General features: G+C 36.5%; 1 protein-coding gene across 4 annotated transcripts in view; it reads right to left on the reverse strand.

Moving 5' to 3' along the window:
* Window positions 1–2271: 2271 nt before the first annotated feature.
* Window positions 2272–21267, reverse strand: part of LOC136851629 (protein RER1) — a 43840-nt gene continuing 24844 nt past the window's right edge. For 3 of the 4 annotated variants that reach the window (XM_067126016.1, XM_067126017.1, XM_067126019.1), the window contains exons 3-6: window positions 7029–7233; window positions 6333–6463; window positions 3876–3959; window positions 2330–3553 (exon numbers count right to left, since the gene is read on the reverse strand). In XM_067126016.1, coding sequence (XP_066982117.1) covers window positions 3464–3553; window positions 3876–3959; window positions 6333–6463; window positions 7029–7233 — 510 coding nt within the window. In that variant the 3' untranslated portion in view covers window positions 2330–3463. Of the gene's footprint in view, window positions 3554–3875; window positions 3960–6332; window positions 6464–7028; window positions 7234–14653; window positions 14986–21267 lie in introns of those variants that run through there. The other variant, XM_067126020.1, reaches the window with a different exon arrangement.

Here is a 21267-nt window from a genome sequence, read left to right on the forward strand (position 1 = left end):
GCTGTCCCACCTCCTGTCTTCCCGTCTCCCAGCTTCTGCCACGTCAAGTGTCTGGAGCTACAGTGTCTGTGACGTATGCTTGTGTGTCTACGGCCACAACATCCTCGGCCCACACCGTTCCTTCATCGGCCATGCCTCTTCATCATTTCTCGCACTTGCTCCTTACATGTCTGCTCCTTCTGACTCCTCTGTTCAAGCCTTGCTGGGGAGATTCAGAGGTCCTCTAATGAAGAAACTCTGCCACTCCGATTTGAAATCGAAGAAGAGATGACGTAGATCTCCTTCCCCCTCGCCATCGTCCTCTTATGCATCGTCTTCATCTTCTCTTTGCTCCATTCCACAGAGGTGTTGGAGGAAGGAGAACTTCGTTGCCCCTCCTCGCATGAAGAACCAGAGGCTCTCCATCTCCCCTTCATCTGGAAGCAAGCCCAACCGTCCGTTTACTACAGCTGTGTCTCAGTCGGCTAATCTTAGCCATATTAAGGCTATGGATAGCTGTAAGTCTTCTGCCTTAGCTGCTGATGATTGTTGCCTAGTTCCTGATTCTTGTGCAGCAACACATTCATCAAAAGAAGTCCTCAAGTCCCCTAATAGGGCCATACATATACAGATTGGGCTTCTCAAAAAGTTACGGTCCTCTAGAAGCCATTGGCCTCGCTCAAGCAGCCATGACTACTCTCCACATAACCCAAGGTCTTGCTCGCGTGGCCATGACTATTCTCCATTAATGAGAGTCCCTTACGGTTGCGCACTCAACCATGGTCATCATTTATTAGTCCATGCTCTCGTTCTCGTGGACCAGACCATGATCAAGGCAGGGTCCTTGCTCCTTCAGTCAAACAGTGTATCCCCAAGAAAGTCCTGGGCCCCAGTCATTCCTATGCTTCAGTAATCAAGAAGGATGCAAGTGATTCTTCTATTTTGCTTGACAGGCCAGATCAACTTCTATTTTTCATCCACATACAGAAATTATATACATAATCTGAAAGAGCATTAAATATTTTGTACTCTACTTTTTCTCATAAAACTTGTACAAATTTTTAGATTCTAGATGGAATTATACAACTTTACGGTACAGAAGTAATAAATTTATAACTGACACGACATTGTTTTATGAACTTGGATTTCACAAAAATTTCCTATTTTTGCATTTACTCAAAAACCATACACAACGGGTCATTAAAATTCTAGCACGCTGGTGAGGAAATATGCTTATATTATCTTAAAACTACGGTATTAGATCAAGTAAATTGTTAAAAACAGTGGCACATCCCCTTAAAAGGATGCCAAAATATCAGGAGGCACATCAGCAGTGCTGTAGGCCAGCAGAGAATCTTCTTATAAATTTGAAATGAAGTTTCCCGATTCATGAACACCAGGAAATGTAGGCTAATTGTAAGTACTGAGTTTGTTGTGAAAAATTTATGTACAGGACAAATTTTTAAAAATTAATTACTAGCAGAGCACTAAAGTAGCAGCAGCCAAGGGATGAAACTGCCAAAACTTTCACAAACACATGCAGACTTTGGACCACATTGTGGGTTAAGCCCTTGACAAGCATTTAATCCACCACTAACTGTAATTACTGCATCAGCTTCTTGCATGCAGATGGGATAGCAAAAGGGCAATAAAAACATTGTTATGATGGACTGCCATAAGCACAGGGGGTTGGGTACATGCAATTACCCTTTGAAGGAAATAAAATATGAAGTTGTTGGGTACTGTACTGTACATAGGTAATACTGTTGATTACTTCAGCACTATTACAGTGGATGCAAAGATTCATCAGCAATCACAAAGGATTCTTGATATGAAGAGCTATCACAAAAGTAGTAGACATATAGCACTTTCTATATGTCTACGAAGCTCTACACCTAGCTCTGCCCATACATATCAATACAAATTCCCAATGTTCTCCAATCTTCCACTACTAAATGGCACCTTTTCCTGGGTCCTACCATATAAGTCAATTTCCAGGGGTATCTCTTCTCCAGTTCGCCAGACAGCAGACACTTATATAGCAAAATATAACTAAAGGGATCAGTTATAAAAGATTTTAATAAATGCACAACTCTTCAATCCATCAGCTCTTCCTTAATATTAGATAAACCGAGTCAGCAGTGCCAAACTCCTAATACAGATGGTATTCCCTTGCTAGAGAGATTTGATTAGTCCCACTAACTGGGAAGAAAAGACCTACAGGACGTTTTTATCTCATGTTAAGAAAAGAATGTCACCAACACATTACCTGAGGATACTGCATCCAAGCAGTTTGGATCAGACATTTATTCATATAAAATAGGATAAGGACATGAAGCAAACATTTCCAAAAAATTCACTTAAATCATATTATCATCATTTACTCTCGAGACACGACTCTCACATCAAACATCTAGAAAAAGACTAAAGTAGTAGTGCACTCCCCATACACTTGTACCCCTCTAAAAATATTTTAGATTATATTTCAACATTGCACATTATTTACAACTCAATATCTTTTAGTATAATCCTAGATCACTGAACTTGCAAAACAAAATTGTTCGTCTTTTCAAAGAAAAAGCTAACGGGTCCAATACAACAAAATTCCCTTGACTTGGAAACAGGCCTAATACAACAAATTTCTTAAAATTTTGTAAACCGTTTGGTTGAAAGTTTTCCATTATAATAAAAGCAAAACTACTTGGAAAAACTAGCAAGATCACCATTCCAAAAAATTCTCCTTTACACATTTATAAAAGCATTTTTAATAAATATCAATTACAAATTTCTTTTAAATCTTAATCATGGTGTGAAATCTATACCATCTGTCTTGAATAACAATAATATACAATAAATACCAATTATAGTAATAGCACTACCTATATTTAAACAATAGATTTTGATACAAATTCTCCATTTCTGTATACCTGTACAAACATGACTTTTAATAACGTGCCTTATTCCTTTAAAAAAAACAAATGTGGCTAAAGTGTATTTAACTCCTCTTTAATCTCCATTATACATTTCCTTATGACATAAATACAAGATTAACCCATCTAAAAATATTTTACAGCTATATGAAATCACTGTACAGGTATAGTATAAACATCCATTGTAAGTAAAGAACTAAGGAATGATGAGTAACATGAAAGCCTAAAATAAAAGAATGGAGACAAAAATAACACTATTGTTAATATGATGACCATTACAAAATTCAGTTATGAAATGTTTCAAATTTGGAAATGAATCAGCAGTCAAAAGGTTGGCTTTATATATGAGAAGAGCAATCCCGTGTACCTAAGCACAGTAGTCAAAATAGTGAATTGGTGCCAATATGGCTTTTACTGTTCATGTAATTTACTGTACTGTACTTGGTATTGTACACTTCCAAAAATAACTTCCACAAACAATGATATTTAACAGCCGCAAAAGTAGCAGCACTGCAGTAGGCTACGCATAATAAATGTGATATCCTATGACAGGGTCAGTGGGCAGCAGGTTTAGTTGAATTCTCTTGGCTCTGGTAACGTGGTTTCCCCAATGAGAACGGTAGGTATTTATACTTTATCATGTGCTGAAAACAAAAATAATAAAAATTTTGGCATCAGGAACATGAAAATTCTTTATTTGCATAACTTTCAGTACAGCTAAGATGATTTTATTAGTACTAAACCTTTTCAAAGCTAAATTTTTAAATTTATCTAAAAATACACAAGCTAAGATGTTTTTATTGTTACTAAAACTTTTTGAAAAAATTTTAATTTTTAAATTTGTAAAAAATATATTTGTGAAACATAATAAACTTGCACAGACCCTGAGAGTTCTGGAAATATTTTGATTAACAACAAAGAATGATATTTCCAGAAGGAGAGAGAGAGTGAGAGAGAGACACTTACCCTTATTTGTCTTTTCATAGTAATGCAAAACAATGTGATGAAGTACATGACAAGAATGGGCCAAAACACCGGCACATTAAACAGCTGCAAAATAAAGTTTAGTATTGTAAATGTACTGTAACAGTGCTACATACAAGAACTTCTGAAAATGAGAATGCAGTATCATATGATCTATCTAGTCAGTTCATCACATTATTCCACCTACCTAGCTTATTTTTCTGTCCTAAGAGCAACTAACTAGAGTATCAATTATTCCTGCATCATCATAACTTCTCACATAAATAATGTACTTTGCAAGGACAATCCTCCAATGACTAAGTTCATGCTATCTACTTTAGTCTTCAAACAAAACTTACCCTCAAACTAACTACAAATTCCTAAACCAAGCTGTCCTTTGTAATAACCTTGGTGACTACATTATTCGGGACCAAAATATTATTATATACTAGCACTAATGTAAATTTAAGGCAAGTACTGCTTACACATAAAAAAAGGTTATTTGCCAAGTCCCTTTAACCCAGCTAGAGTACATTGCTTTCTGACCTTAGAACAACTCATTCAGCTGTATCCTCTAACTTTGCTTTATTTAATTAACCAATGATAATTCAAAAACAACTCATTCAGCTGTATCCTCTAACTTTGCTTTATTTAATTAACCAATTATAATTCAAAAACAAATTCTCTGAATAAGCCAGAGAATTTCACCAACATGGCTCACTGGTCTCAAACACTACATTACCTTGTAACAGTGCTATCCTAAAATGACACTTAAAAATTACAGCAATCCAAATACTCCTACAATAAGCAATAATTAAAGATATACCCTACTGGAGAATGTAATGTTTGTAAAGCTCATAGTAAACTAAAGTGGGGTTAATCTGTAAATGAAAAATTTACAATTATGCACACTATCCATGAAAAAACCTTTCAATTTACAACCAAAGCTTAAACAAAATTGGACAGAAAACCTATATGTTTTACATGTAATGCATATAATTAGTATACATAAGTTAAATATGATCACACAGTTACATTTCTTAACTAGTATAGAGCTCACCCCCTAAAGAATTTACTCCTAAATAAGGGTTGAAAACGCAAGCATAAAAAACTTGCGAGTTGGACAACCTAGGTGAAATCAGGTGGAAATAATGAAAAGTAGAGGTAAAAAGCAATGAAGCTGTTGATTGCACCCTGCAATGATCATTTAACACCCTCTTCAGAAATATAAAAAAATAAATAAACCATTCTGCAAAGATACTGTACGAAAGGCTCAGTATATGCAGTTCTTTGATTGCACCCTATGGATTAGTAGTAAAATTTACACAAGACTTAGTGTATTTGAAAGTATATGATAAACTTTTTTCCAAGAAATTGCATGATCTTATAAGATATTACTTGCTCCGTTGAATTTCTCTGTCTTAAATAATCTTAACCTGTTAAGTGTTCCTTATGGGATAAGTCGCCGCTCGTGTATTGTCACATTTTCTCACTCGCAGAAAGGCCATTTGGTCTATGTTAATTTCAAGCTTTTTTTTTTTTTTTTTTTTTTTACACTGACTTTTTTTGTATAAACACATTAAGATAATAAATAATGTAGAATAAGAAAAGATGAAAGAATTTACTTTGCATTTTTATACCCTAAAGATTACAAGCATGAAACATATAAGGGAATAATTACTCTCTTGTATTCCATTCCATGAAACAAGAGCCAGCAGAACAATGAATGGTTTCATTTCATTTACTCTTACAAAGTGCTCCATGACTTTGTCATCAAAAAAACTTCTAAAAACAACTCCTGCTGGGTTTCCCTTATCCTGATCAATATATTTCGCACCTTTGGGTGAACAAAAATTAAAGGGGCTTCTCTCCTTATCGGTTACTGTCCAGTCACTTGGCAGTGCAAAGCTTGAGTATAAATTATGGTTTTATTCAAATCTGATAAACCATTCAGTCTATGTTACAGGCTCCTGAGCTGCTACTCTGAGTCTCGCTAGTCATTCTCAGTCTTTACACTGGATAGTGATAATCTCTCTCTGGAACACTCATTATGGGAGATAAATGGGCAAGAGATTCTGTCAGACTGTCTTTTCATTACAAAAAAATTTGCCATTTATCCCTAGTTTAGCTCATAGTGTTACCATAGGATGTTATTACAATTTGTATATGAGTATTAGCTCATAGTGTTACCAAAAGATGTTCTTACAATTTGTATACGAATAAAGTGTATTTCTGAATTTGATCAGTGTGGCATGGGATGCAGGCGACCAAAATATGCAGCTGGTGACGCTTAACAGGTCAATTCTATATATACAGTACTCATACCCGCATTTCAAAATAATAAGTTCCTTAAATTCTAGTCAAATACCTTTATTGTTAAAATGTATTTCATTTTGAAACCACTGCTACAAAGCCTATTCAAAAGAATAAAATCAACGTAATCTATAGAATATATCTTACCTGAAAGAATGTACAAAAGAACGCAACTAACGTGGACTTTGTGACACTATACCAGAATTTGAACTCTGGAAGACGCCTCATGAAGGGCCGGAATTCTTCATTTGCTTTGGTGGGTAAGCCTGGTCCATCATCTGTAAGGTTAAAAGTAAAACAAATTTATGTTACCCATTCATATACAGTATGAAAAAAATTTTTTTTTACAAGACTGTTCAAGCGATTTATGTTGAATCATTTCCAGGAACACAGCCTGAGTATCTGTTCATGATTACCTTTTATAAGACATGTGATGTCCTGTTCAAATCAAATTCATCATCATCTCGGCCTTCTTTTATACAAATTCACCCAAGCCATGAGGTAGTTAACTTAGTGGTCTAATTCAACTTAGTGGTCTAATTCAAGATAGTACAACAATTAAGAATATATCTCCTTAATTGGCTGGTTCATTTATACCATAAATTCACCACCCTTTGTATAAGACAGGGTCAAATACACAACTGCCTCTGTCAAGATTACTAAAAGATCTAAAAAAGGTACAGGAGACAAAAGGAGAATAGTATACAATTCCAGGAATTTCACTTAGGGTAATAATTTGTCTTACAGAACCAACAAAAAATTAACAAGGTTTAAACAAAGTTTACTGCACTAATAATACAACAGCAGTCAGAACATCATGTAAAAAGGTTATAAAAAACTAACCTTCATCTTGTGTAAATGCTGGATCAATTTTTGGTGTGAGGAATGCAAGGAAGAGATTAAGATGATAAATGCCCAGTGCATAACATACGATATACCATCCCTGTCTTAACACAATACGGAGGACAAACCCTACGATCATAACCATCGTAAAAATCCAGCGAGAAGCAGTGTGAGGTGTCCATTTGTCTAGGTAGTACTGATATATCTGAAACAAAGTACACAAAATTAAATAAAAATGCAGGTCATTCAATTAAAGAAATCTTTTTAAATATCTTATCTTTTCAATAACAGAGAATCTTGGTAAAGTATTAGAGAAGTTCTAAGAAATAGTAATGGGAAAGAAAACCCTGGTGAAAATTATCTGGAATATTAACAAAATTTGGAAACTCACTATTTGGATGAATGAATATGGTAGCTTTGCAATATCAAGATTACTCTAACCCTATTAACCCTTAAACGCCTAATGGACGTACCATACGTCGACGAAAATTGTCTGTTGGATGTCAAGTGGACGTACCATACGTCGACTAAAAATGCTTTTTTTAAATATTCGCGGAAAAATAATTATAGGCCTAGTTTGCGGAAGGTTTCAAATCACGCGCCCTGAGGGATGCTGGAAGTTCACGGATCAAGCTGTTGTTTAGTTTATAAGCGTCACCCAGACGGGCATGCGCGAATTCCCTCCTTCTCGTACCAGACAGCATCAGTGTCGGACCGTGCGAGAGCGATTTTTTGACACATCCGTGTTTTGCAGAACTTTGGCGAGTGCTTGCGTATTTGTGCTGCAACAGGACGTTTGCAGAGATGTCTCAAAGCCATCAGGACCGTGAAAGGCGCATACTGTCTGTCGGTAGTGAGCGTGTGAGACGAGTTTTATACTGGGATGCTGGAGAAGGACCCAGCAGCCAAAGTGACCCAGCTTCTCAGCGCCGTGTTGTTCGCCCACGTGTGACCGAAGGCGACCAAGGACCACATCCCGTGCCTTTTACGACCCCTAGGAAGCATCAGGGTGTCCTGAGGGGCATCCGTAAATTTTTGAAAAAAACTTTTTCCTTCACTGAAAATCCTGGCATTTCTTGAGTCACCATGTCGTAATTTTTTTGCCATTTTATATTATTCGTTACATAAAGTGTTATACATCAAAATGTGTGCAATTTCATGTAGAATACAACAAAAAATAAATAATTCTTTTAGCTTTTAACAGTTTTGAAATATTTTCATTTAAATCACGATAACTGACAAAATTTTCACATTCGGTCAATTTTTACTCTACCGAAATGCTCGAAAAACGCAATCATAAGCCAAAATTCTTACATTCTAGTAACAATCAATCATTTACCTTTATTCTGCAAAAAACGGAAAGTCTCCAGCACAATATTTCGATTTATGGTGAATTTTTTAAAAAAACTTTTTCCTTCGCTCCGCAAAAAATCCTAGCATTTCTTGAGTCACATTGTCGTAATTTTTTCACCATTTTATATTATTTGTTACATAAAGTGTTATACATCAAAATGTGTGCAATTTCATGTAGAATACAACAAAAAATAAATTATGCTTTTAGCTTTTACCATTTTGAAATATTTTCATATAAATAACGATAAATAGAAAAAATCAACCTTCGGTCAACTTTAACTCAATTGAAATGCTCGAAAAATGCAATCGTAAGCCAAAATTCTTACATTCTAGTAACAATCAATCCTTTACCTTCATTTTGCAACAAACGGAAAGTCTCTGGCACAATATTTCGATTTATGGTGAATTTTTGAAAAATACTTTTTCCATCCATCCGCGCGCGCGAACTCCGCTAAAAATCCTAGCATTTCTTGAGTCACCTTGTCGTAATTTTTTCGCCATTTTATATTATTAGTTACATAAAGTGTTATACATCAAAATGTGCACAATTTCATGTAGAATACAACAAAAAATAAATCATGCTTTTAGCTTTTACCATTTTTAAATATTTTCATATAAATAACAATAGAAAAAAATCAACCTTGGTCAACTTTAACTCGATCGAAATGGTAAAAAAATGCAATTGTAAGCTAAAAAACTTACAGTCTAGTAATATTCAATCATTTTCCTTCATTTTGAAACAATTGGAAAGTCTCTAGCACAATATTTCAATTTATGGTGAATTTTTGAAAAAACTTTTTTTGGAATATCTACATAAATTTTCCATGATTTCTTATGCTTCCACTTGTGTACAGTATATTGTAAATTTGTGGAACTGGTCTTGTGTTTTGTGGGTGTTGATAATTGCAAGGTTAAAATAATTTTTTGGTGCTAAGTCATAATTCTGTTATCAGGTATCTTTATCTTTTAGTCCCTATCCTCTTACCACTATATTTTTATATGAAAATTTTGGGGGGATTAACATGGCAAGCTCATGGCCATTTTTCTTTTTCATAAGAATGTGTGCAGCATATGGAAAATAATTTTCAGGCACCTGCATGAAAAGTATCATGGCATCAGTATATGGAAAATAATGTCAAGCACCTCATTAAAATCAACATCGTACAGTATTAACATGTGGATAAAAGTATTTAACCCTTAAACGCCGAAGCTCTATTTACAAAAACGTCTCCCGTATGCCGGCGGCGTTCAGGAGCTAGCGCTGAAGCGGAAAAAGTTTTTTCAAAAAATCACAGCACGCTTAGTTTTTAAGATTAAGAGTTCATTTTGGCTCCTTTTTTCTCACTGCCTGAAGTTTAGTATGCAACCATCAGAAATGAAAAAAATATCATTATCATATATAAATATTGGAATATATGACAGCGAAAAAAAAAAAAAATATAATTGTATAAAAATCGCGCTGTAAGCAAAACGGTTAAAGGTAAGGAGTTACTTTTTTTTAGTTGTATTGTACACTAAATTGCGATGATTTTGGTATATAACATTGTAAAACAATTAAAGCAACACAGAGAAAACATTATCACAAAATGATGCATGAATTCGTAATGCGAGGACGTAAAAAAGTTTTTTTCAAAAATTCACCATAAATCGAAGTATTGTGGTAGAGACTATCCAATTGTTTCAAAATGAAGGAAATTGATTGAATATTACTATACTGTAAGTTTTTTAGCTTACAATTGCATTTTTTTACCATTTCGATCGAGTTAAAGTTGACCAAAGGTTGATTTTTTTCTATTTATCGTTATTTATATGAAAATATTTCAAAAATGGTAAAAGCTAAAAGCATGATTTATTTTTTGTTGTATTCTACGTCCTGTTGCCTCACAAATACGCAAACTCTCGCCAAAGTTCTGCAAAACACGGATGCGTCAAGATATCGCTCTCCGACGATGTGCCGCCGATGCTTTCTGGTGCGAGAAGGAAGAAATTCGCGCCTGCGCCTCTGGGTGACACTTATAAACAAAACAACAGTGTGCTCCGTGAACTCCCAGCATCCCTCAAGGCGCGTGATTTAAAACCTTTCGCAAACTAGGCCTATAATTATTTTTCCGCGAATATTTAAAAAACCATTTTTAGTCAACGTACCATACATCCACTTGGCACCCAACAGACAATTTTAGTCAACGTATGGTATGTCCAGTAGGCGTTTAAGGGTTAAAAGGTCCTAAAAATTACAATCAAAACCAAAACACAAAATACATCAAAATTGGCAGCAAAAAAAGCCAAATTCAAAGAGTTTTATTTTTCATAGGATACAAACCTAGATGGAGTACTCAGCCCCATGACATGCTGTGGCTGTCTGCTGACTTTAAAAAAAAAACTAAATGCCCATCAGGCATATTAACCTTTGAATACAATACAGAAAATTGAAAAAATTTGTAACAAACCCAGCATATTTTCACTTAATCTTTACCAAGATACCTTATCTCTTTATCTTACAGTGCAGCGACATTAACAACATTAGATCACATCAATGTTATATCACCATAAAATCTTTCATCCCTACTATATGTATCGTAATCTTTGTAGCAAATTCATTAATTCATCCATTTAAACTAAGAAAAGTTCACTCTTCACTTTTAGCAAAAAACTATTTCAAAATACTCCAGAAAGAGAGAATTATGAAAAGACTTGGCTAAGCATGAAAAAAGCCTACTTTCTTACAACTGAGGCAATCTGGATATACCTGAAAACAATACTTGAAAATTACAAAAACATTCATCCAGTCACTTCTGATAAATAATTTGGTAAAACCTTTATTCAGCATGGCATTTCCATTGCAATGGTTTTACTCATTCTCCAGTTACTTGACAGACAGCTCCTGATAATTTTTTGTCTCCCCAAGAACATGCTAATGACATACCTCATTACAGTATATATTCTAAACTGGGACAATATGGGAAATTAGTCATGCAATTCATAATTAATCATCTTCCACAGTATTTTTAACAGTACAGTTTCCATTTTTTGATACCCTGCAATTCTTAATTTGTTTTGAGATATATGTTTGAATTTCTTATCAACAGTTATAATATACATGCTGTGTTGTTGTTCTTTAGTTTAACCAGACAACAGCCTAAAATACTAAACTCTGATATGTTGGAGTTGGTTAATCAATTTCAAAAATATGATAAATTGAAAATGATACATAATTGACTTCTCCTAAACTCCAAAACTTGACAATCAAGGTTGTTTGAATTTTAGACATTCACATAAAATGTTTAACTGTTTATGTTACCTGTAGGCAGTCCACGGTTAACGGCGGGGGTTCTGTTCCCAGCCAAGCGCCGCTAACCAAAATTCACCAATAACCGAAAATCGCCGATAAACCACTTACTGACCCCAATAAACTGATTACCAGCACTGAAAGTCGCTTACTGTTGCCGAAAATCCGGTTAATGTCGCTAGCCAAGCGCCATAACACTGCCACCGGTAAGCGGGGACTGCCTGTATTCTCTAAATTCAAGGAATGGGTCATATGGACATCTCGTCAATTATCCATGGCTCATATGACTGACAATTCAGACCAGATAAATTTAATTCCATATGGAATGCTTCTTGATTTGAAAATTGCTATAATCCAGAGTAGGTTTAATCAGTTTTTTTAAACCAGATTTTTTATTTCATAAAGTCTGCCAATTATCAAAGACTAAAGGTTTCAGGCATTAAAATAATAAGGGACAGGAATGGCTGATCAGATCATAGCATTTAACAGTTTTTGCCGCTTTAAGTGGAGCACCGACGCCATAAGGCCCCATTATCAAGTAAATGACCATTTCTACCTTATGACTGAAGGGATTTACTTCAAATTTTTACCACTTATTCTAAAACTAATAATGAAAATTCTCTCGTGAAGAAATTTAGAAATTCGACTTCTCAAGTTCATTTGTTTTGCTGTTGAAAAAAATCATGATGTCACTTTTCAAAAATAATATGCAAAAATAAAGTTGCACAGAAAAGAGATTTTCCAGACAACAAAATAAAGATATACATACTACACACTGTAAAAGTTTCACTGAATCTGGTTCAGTGTTCTTGGGGAAATAAGCATTTAGTCTTGAAAAAAGTAAAGTAAGTTCTGAGAAAACAAAAAAAATTTTGGACTTTCAAGAATCCTGACAGAATCAGGACATCTTCAGCAAGTTATCCCTACACCATTATAAGCTGTTTTCTCTATGATGCTACCACTAGAGAGAATGGATTATTTTAGTGGGTGACAAATTTATAGAAATTTACAATTTGACGTTCACAGCGTCATAAAGTGATGAACAAAATTGTCCATGAACCGATCTAAACATTTTTTGGCAATAATGTTTCAAGATAAACAATTTACACGTAAAACAGCCCAAAACAATGTATAACTCAAACTTGATACTATCCAGGATTATTCATACAGACTTTTTTTTTACGTTTTTTACAATTTGTCATTCATAGTGCCATACAAGCCATGAACAAAATTGTCCATGAACCAATCAAAACTTTTTTTTTTTTTTTGCAATAACATTTCAAGATGTGTTTGTTTACACATGTAACAGTCTAAAACGGTGTATAACTTGCTTGATCCTTTCCAGAATTATTCACACAGATTTGTTTTACAAATCTTTTTACAATTTTTGGTTCACAGAGTCATACAGGCGATGAACAACCCTGTCAATAAACCAATCTAAAAATTTTTTAGCATTATTGCTTCATGATATGTTTATTTAGACATAAGAGTTGAAAACTGTTAATAACTAAAATTCGATAATTCCTCGAAATTTGGCAGTCAGCACACAACTTACAATCATTGCAAATTAAACTTGGATTAACATTTATGCGCATCAGAACAAAAACGAACAAATGGAGAAATGGGGAGAGTTGGCAACCCTCTTGTTATACATGGGAGGTCTTATGAAAAGCAAAGCATGTCTGTTACCTCTGGGAAACAATGGATGGAGAAGCATGAGTAGAAACTGTAAGGAAAAGTACAGCTTGTCTGTTACCTTAGAGACACAATGGACTGAGAAGCACGATAAGAAAACTTTTAGTAGTAGCTGCATCATGTATGACAGAGAAAAATAAATTACTTTTTAATAAAAAATATCCAATAAACAGAGTAAAAGCCTTCTATTGGGTACATAAGGTCTGTTCTATTCTATACAGCAGAAATATGATCGCTGACAAGGAAAGTGAAGATTCTGAAATGCTGACTCAATAATAAATAGATTTACTACCAGAGATGCTGAAAGATCAAATTACAAATAAGGGATTGGTGATGTGGTATTATGAGGCTGGAAGAAGACTAAGATCTCAAAAGATCATGACAGCCTGGACTTGTGATGAGAATAGATGAGAAACAGTTGCTCAGAATAGTAGTAGATGTGGAAGCAGAAAAACAAAAACTTGAAAGAAGGTCAAGGGAATTGTGAAAAAGGGGGACAGACGAAGAATTGATAGTTGAAGCAGAAAGAGCACAGGCCAGATGAGAGTATGAACTCATTTTACATCAACCCTATGAAGAAACTTCCAATCTTTTACCCTATGAAGAGACTTCCAATCTTTTAGAGTTAAAAATCTTCAGAGGGACCTTATTTCTAATAAGTGCAAAATTTATTAAAACACATTTCTCCTCAGAAAACAGTGCTGTTTGAAAGAAGTGACTTGCTTTATTAGGCAATATGTATAATTTGTGTTGTCACAAGTGAAAAAAGCCAAATCTCCCATTATTCCATTGCTGCACAAGCTATTTCTAAGTAATTCCAAGATCAAAAACATCGAGTCAAATAATCTGGTCAAAAAATATTACTAAAACACCACTGGCACTTTTGTCACCCAAGACCAGGTCAAAAGTAGCAAAATCATCTTTGGCAACCACCATTATAAACAGCCAGACTTCCTAACTCGACACAATTCCAAGCATTGCCTTTCATGAAGTAACTAGCCAAATTTCTCAGCTTTGCATGTATGTAGAACTTTACAGTAAATAAAACCTATGAAACCTTCTGGACTAAGAAAAGTGATCTACAGTATGGTACTTCTTTCAATAATTACCTATGTATTTACTCTGAAGAAACCCAATTTATGAAAATCACAATGGAAGATATCTTAGCTCTCAATGTGGCCATTAATTTCTCATCCCTTAAAATTTATTCGTATGAGCAAATGAATGCCACGCTGTAAAATCATTAAAATCATAAAATTAATTACTGAATCTACTATGTATAATAACTCACATTATTTAAGCGCTGTAAAACAGGAGCATTGGATTTTTGCTGTCCAACAGAAGTAAACGACCTAAAATGGTTAGTCATGATTACAGTGTCAATTTTCAACCATCCCATTGATTAACCTATGTATGGCTCTCCTGTGCACACTTCATAACAACTAGATACAGTAATAGATATTAATTCACACAAACAGTAAAATCTGAAAATCCACTCTTCTCCTCTGACCACAAAGTGGACCACTATCTTAAAATGAAGGGGAGCAATGTTTAATGCTCTATTAATTCTTAGGTCACTGAGATAATAGACGATCCCCTCCACGAGTCTTACATGATAGGCATGTGTTTATACCAACTATTATCTTTAATCTCAAGAACCTCCGGTGAATGACTTTTCTCTAAACTTGATTAAAATCACTAAGATTACACAATCACTGTTTGATCATAAAAAAATTGATAAAAATTGAAACTTTTGTACCATGCTTGCAATTAAAATAAAAAAAATAAATCATACTTAATATATAAATCACCTTCCATCAAAATACATTTGTACTAAAGACCCTAAGAAATCTGTATCAGGTTGATTACATGAAGAGTCATGCCTTGATAAACCTGTCCAGTATAAAGTACATTTCACTGATAAGGACAACAACATTCAATTAAGAGCCTTCAGGTTTTAAAACAAAAAGTTACTAACACTGTACTTTGTATTCTGGTAAAGATTAAGTGGTCACTCACTGATTTTAACAAAAACTCACAGTTTAGAGAAAAGATCCCTATTATCATTTGTGAGTTATGACCCAACATAAAATTCAGATTGTTTGAAGAATGAACAAACATGGGAAAATAATAACTTCTATTTTTCCTAAGTGCAGCATACAAACCAGAGCTTTTATGTAGTATAAGGTAGTTAACTAATGGTAAAGGAAGACGAATGGGGAAATACCCTCGCTAACAAGCTGTCATCAAGCCTTTTTTCTTCAGCATCAGGGACCAAGTGGGGGGTTAAGGAGGGCAATATGATAAGATTCTAGTTTGTTTACCATAGAAAAAAACAAATTATAGTAACTTTATATTTTTTTCTGCAAAAATACAAACCATCACTTTTATGTAAGAGACTTACTCCTTAAGTGAGGTCATTTCTCTCAACTGAGTAAGCTGGAACTCACACATAAATGTCACACTCATGCTGGCAACCATGAGCAAGGGAACAGTGATTCCTGTATCCTCTTATCCAGTCTACCATGGGGAAGACAGCTTAATAGGGCACTAAGTATCTGCAAGAAGTATCTGGAATCTCATTCAAATGAGGAAAATACTGGGAAATCCAACTGTGACCTCATACGGGATAATACAAGTTGTAAGGAAGCTAGATCTGTCCAATATGATTGATGGATTGATGATATAGCTCTACCCATGCCCCTTCTTAACAAGGGAGAGCAAAGAGTCATCTTATCTGCTGAAGATCTAAGATGTCGCCCAACTTAGTAGGCACTGGCATCTGCACCCAGTCCAGCAACTACTTAGCCTGAGCTGCTGTCCCCTTAAAGAGAAGCCAGTCACTCTACCATTCTAACCCACCCTTATGCCCTCCAAGTACCTAAGGCTGCCATTCTGCCATTAACATTCAGCTATACCTGCGCAGTTATGCCTGCAGTCGGCCTGTGCAGGCAAACCTTATCCACTAACGATACAGTCTTTATCCTCAGTCCTCCGAAACAGCTATGGCATCAGCAGATGACATTCTGGGTTGCTGATAGCACAAAAAATTCATAAACGTCAAGTATGACGTTCAGTAAAAGAGGGGCTAAAAAAACTCAAGCAATACTCCTATATCAATTTAATAAAAGTTTAAATTTGACCCCAAGGACTTTCATAATGTTTACCGAATATTTTATGAATAAAGTTAAAGTTCCATGGCAAGATAATTGTGTTTATTAAGTTAGTAATTGTTTTAATTTCAAAGTTAACATATATAGGCCTAATATTTTTTTCTCCATTTCTTTGAAGTTCTCAATACTGATTTGTTTTCATTTTGCTACTGTTCCTTTGTTTCATTTGTGTGTTGATTAGTCTTGATATCTCAAAACTGGCTTACAAGGGATGTGAGCAATGAATAAACAAAGTCTAATATAGTTTTATTTTTTACCAAAAAAGTAGACTGAATTGAATTGAATTGAATAAGGAATTTAGGCCAAAGGCCAAGCACTGGGACCTATGAGGTCATTCTGAGCTGAAACAGAAATTGACAGTAAAAGACTTCAAAGGTGTAAAAGGAGAAAAACCTCACAGTTGAACCATGAATTAACTGTTAGGAGAGGGTGGAAAGTCAGATGGAAGAAAGAGAATATGAAGGAGGTACTGTAAAAGAACGAAAGGGGTTATAGCCAGAAACCGAAGGCACGCTGCAAATAACCTTAAGTAATCCCTACAGTGCAGCGCATGAGGTGCACTGACGGCTCTTATCCCCTACAGGGACCAAAAAGTAAAATAATTTTGTTCATATTTTAAAAATTAATTACAAATATGTATAATCTTAAATAGATGCATTATAGGCCTATTCTTGTTTTATGTTATTTTGCCATAATTAATATTTATTCTCATTTAAAAACTGACTTGCATATATGGTTTATAACCATGAATAAACATACAAAGGCTTAATCTGTTACAATAGCTTGTGGATTTTGCTTGTCTAAGCAAAGTCACATTCATATTGATTTCAATGAAATCTACAATACATTCAGGAATGATGCTGCCACTTTCAGCATTCATCATACACAATTATTTTTCCTGTGGAAAGATTGCAAAATTGGAAATATATTATTCTGGCAACCATATCAATTATTAAAAAATAAGGAAATCCAATAAATCATTAATTTATGTATAAACCCTTTTAAATTTAATAAAACTCAACACTGTGTTCTTGACCAGTAATTACTATCTGTCCGGGGACAGAAAGCAAATCGAGCTAAAAAAGTGCACATGCACAGGTTGTTTGGCCAGAGGCAAATCGACTGAGATGAGCTTTTGCTCAGGTTGCCTGTGCAGGCAGGGAAAACTCTGCTGGTTGTTGTTGTTGTTGTGCTGGTTGTTCACATTAACGTTCAGGTTTGCCTGCACAGGCCAACTGTGCAAGGATTACTGAATGTTAGCGGCGGCCTCTAGGCAAGATGCTTTTCGGTCCAAAAGGAGCTTGGATAATTACACAACCTGCTGAGCAGTCATCACAAATCCCAGAGTGGTTTCTGGGGACAAGTGGATGTTATCCCTCAGGTACAATGAGGTGAATCTGGTCTGATTTTTCAAACATCTGCCCTCAATACCCATGTTACCAAAAAGTTATTCAGAAATGCACAAGACAGTTCATGCCCCCTGACTTGTGAGTTTTCACACAAACTGCATGACTGTCTACTTTGCTGGAAGTGTATTAAGCCCATCTGATTATTACCAAAAAGGCAGAAAAAAAAATGAAATTTTCATAATAAAACAAGGTTTTATATATACTTACCAAGTAATTACACAGTTACTAGTTTCTACTTTAACAGCAAGCTTTAGACTGAAATTCGCAGTAGCGTTCTTTTGTTTTAGTGCAGGTAAGTACCCTGCCCACTTCTGGGGAAGTATAGGTACAACATAGCTGAAGAGCTCAGTTCATTTATGCTTGAAGTCCATGCGTAGGGAGGCAAGACGGGCTCCGATCATATAATTACTTGGTATATATAAAACCTTATCTTACTATAAAAATGTCATTTTTATATATGTAACTTACCAAGTAATTACATAGCTGAATCCCACATTGATAGGAGATAGGAAGCATGGACATGTACTAAAAAAATATTTATAAATGGAAATGCATTTGAAATAGATAAAAAGCTAGCACTGTGGTAATGCTTGTTGTAACCTTACCTGGGGAGAGAGCAAGAGCAGGAAGATAATGCCTCTTGGTCATTGCTCATCTCGACCCATAAGGACATGACCGGTAATGTCAGGAGTTGCCCCTACTTCAGTGGGAGCTTTGTGGTCATGGAGTACTCCTATGACTTGACAAAGCTAAACAAAACAATTGCCCTTATATACCCTGGGCACGAAAATACAACCAAAAAGACCATAAAAAACTATGTTACCTGAACACCAATTTATAAACACTACCCATCCATTAAAAACAAACACTACCCACCCATTAAAAACAAAGACTGGAGGGTACGCCAGGCACCAAGTACCCCCAGGCTTCCCAAGTAACTCAACAACCTTAAACAAGGCGAGGAGATAAAGGAAAATAGAAAAATCACTCCTACCCCTCATTCCCTAGTGCCACACCAGCCACAGAGAACAGACCCAGCTTAATTTAGTCCTCAACAGTGTTTCAACATCAAGTAAATACTGGTTGGCGAAGACCAAGTGACTCTTCCAGTAGGTCGATTGGATAATAGTAGAGAGAGAGAGAGAGAGAGAGAGAGAATTGTGCTTAAAAGCAAACAATGTGGCTACTGCCTGCACTTCATGGGCTTTTATCTTTAACAAAGGTAAATTATTTTCTTGAATCCCAAAGTGAGATTCAGCAATGGAGAGAGGGCGCAAAGGTGAGCACCAGAGGTTATGAAAATCCCCACTGATATTCTTGGTTTTCTATGCTCTCACTGGGCACAACACTCTCTTGGTCCGAAGGTCCCACCAAATCCGTAAGACTGTGAATGGATAAAGAACGAGGCTATGGATTAGAAGGGTTCTTATTCTTTGCTAAGAACCCTAAAATGTATGTACATACTGTAATGCATTCTCTTGGGAGAAACCAACCTGTTTATCCAGAGCTTGCAACTCACTGACTCGTTTTGCTGTGGCTAGGGTGACTAAAATTAAAGTCTTTCTGGATAAATCCCAAAAGATGTGTGAAGGGGTTCAAAAGGAGGGCCTGATAACTAATGCAGTATTACATCCCGGTTCTAAGAAACCGGAGATTGAATGTTCCATTTTGTAGCATCAAAAGACTTAAGTCCGAAATATCTGGGTTTGAAGAAAGATCCAAACCTCTATATGCTTGAACACTGAATTCACCATAGATCTGTAGCCCTTGATCATAGTGTGATGTCCTTAGGAGATCCAGGAACGTAGGTGCGGAGACAGACCAGTGTGACGCGAGGGGTGACCAAGAGACTAATGGTAGTAGATATTCCTCCCGAAGGACATCCACTACCCAGGTCTCAGCTCTGTACCACTGCCATGTTGCCCAATGGCTCGATAGGCAACCCCCCAACTTTGGCAGCAGTTAGGGGGAACGCCACCCCTAGCATTTCCCCTTTTTCTTCTTCCCCTTGCCCCCTTTACCAGACTGGAAAGGGGGCTGAAAGGGACGTTAAAGCCCATCCTTTCCAGAGGAAGAGGGAGGCTGGGTGTTCCCACGGGATCCCTTCGAATACTGGGACTTCTTAGGGGCCAAGGAAGTGCTAGCCTGGTCCGAAGGCCAGGCCACAGTGGAGCACAAAGACCTGGAGGTCTTAGCCACTGCCTGGTGGACAAGGCAGTCGCTGTCATCAGCCCGACACTACAAGTAACTCTCTAGGGAAGAGAGAGGCAGAACCAGCAACAGTCCATTCCGCAGGGTCATTGCCGACACGGGTCCCACAGACCTGGCGAAGCTAGAAAGAACAATGTCTCTTCACTTAAGAACCAGGTTGGCCCACAGGTTTGCCGTCTGGCGGGTGGGGTAGGAGATGGCACAGTCTCCCGAAAGCAGAGTCCTGCCCAGATACGATAGCGCCCGAGGAGGCAGCCACTTTGGATATTGTGAACGACCACAGGTCCAACCAGGAAATTGCCTGGAAAGCCGCCATGGCGGTGGCTTCCAGGGTTGCTGCCTCTTGCTGCGAAAGAGAAATACCCTCTGCAGTAAGTTGCTGCAACAAAAGACCTGGGCCTAGACAAACCAGGTCTGGGTCAACCTGCTTAGGCGGCAATGGCCCTTCTGAGGGTATGTAGAATCGCTTCTGTCGAGACAGAGGAGGGGGAACCAGCTTGTCCGAGCAGTTTGAACGAAGCAAATTGTCTTGCCCAGACACAAGACCACTCATTTGGTCGAAAACCCCCTCGGTTAGCGTGGACCACAGCAGCCCCACCTTGGGTTCCTTTTTCAGACCCCAGAAGGATTCGAGGCGCGAGAGACTATCCACAGACGAGGCCACCGTCCATTCCCCGAAGTCATTGTGCTGACAAATCAGCGCAGATACCTCTGCAAAGGTCCTCTATATTTCAAGGGTGTCCGCACCAAAACACAAGAGCGCTACAGCGAATTTCAATTCTAAAGCTGCCGTTAAAGTAAAAACTAATAGCTACGTAATTACTTGGTAAGTTACACATATAAAAAAAGGATGTTTCTGGACAAAAATGATTTCATGCATTTGTCAGTACAGTAAAGAGGCATCAACAATGACCTAAGAGGTTGGATCCAACCTGAGTAGCACCTAAGGCTTATACTGGGCATAGAGTTCTTTCGTTTGGACCACCAGTAAGGTCCCAGACTGAAAAACAAAACCTCTCTAATATAGTTAAGAACTAAAGAGTTCTGGCTTTCTGCCACAAACCCAGGAACTAATAAGTCAAGAGATTCCAACCCTTTGAATACTGGACAAG

Source organism: Macrobrachium rosenbergii, chromosome 23 (assembly GCF_040412425.1).
Source record: "Macrobrachium rosenbergii isolate ZJJX-2024 chromosome 23, ASM4041242v1, whole genome shotgun sequence".
In the NCBI taxonomy this organism is placed as follows: Eukaryota; Metazoa; Arthropoda; class Malacostraca; order Decapoda; family Palaemonidae; genus Macrobrachium; species Macrobrachium rosenbergii.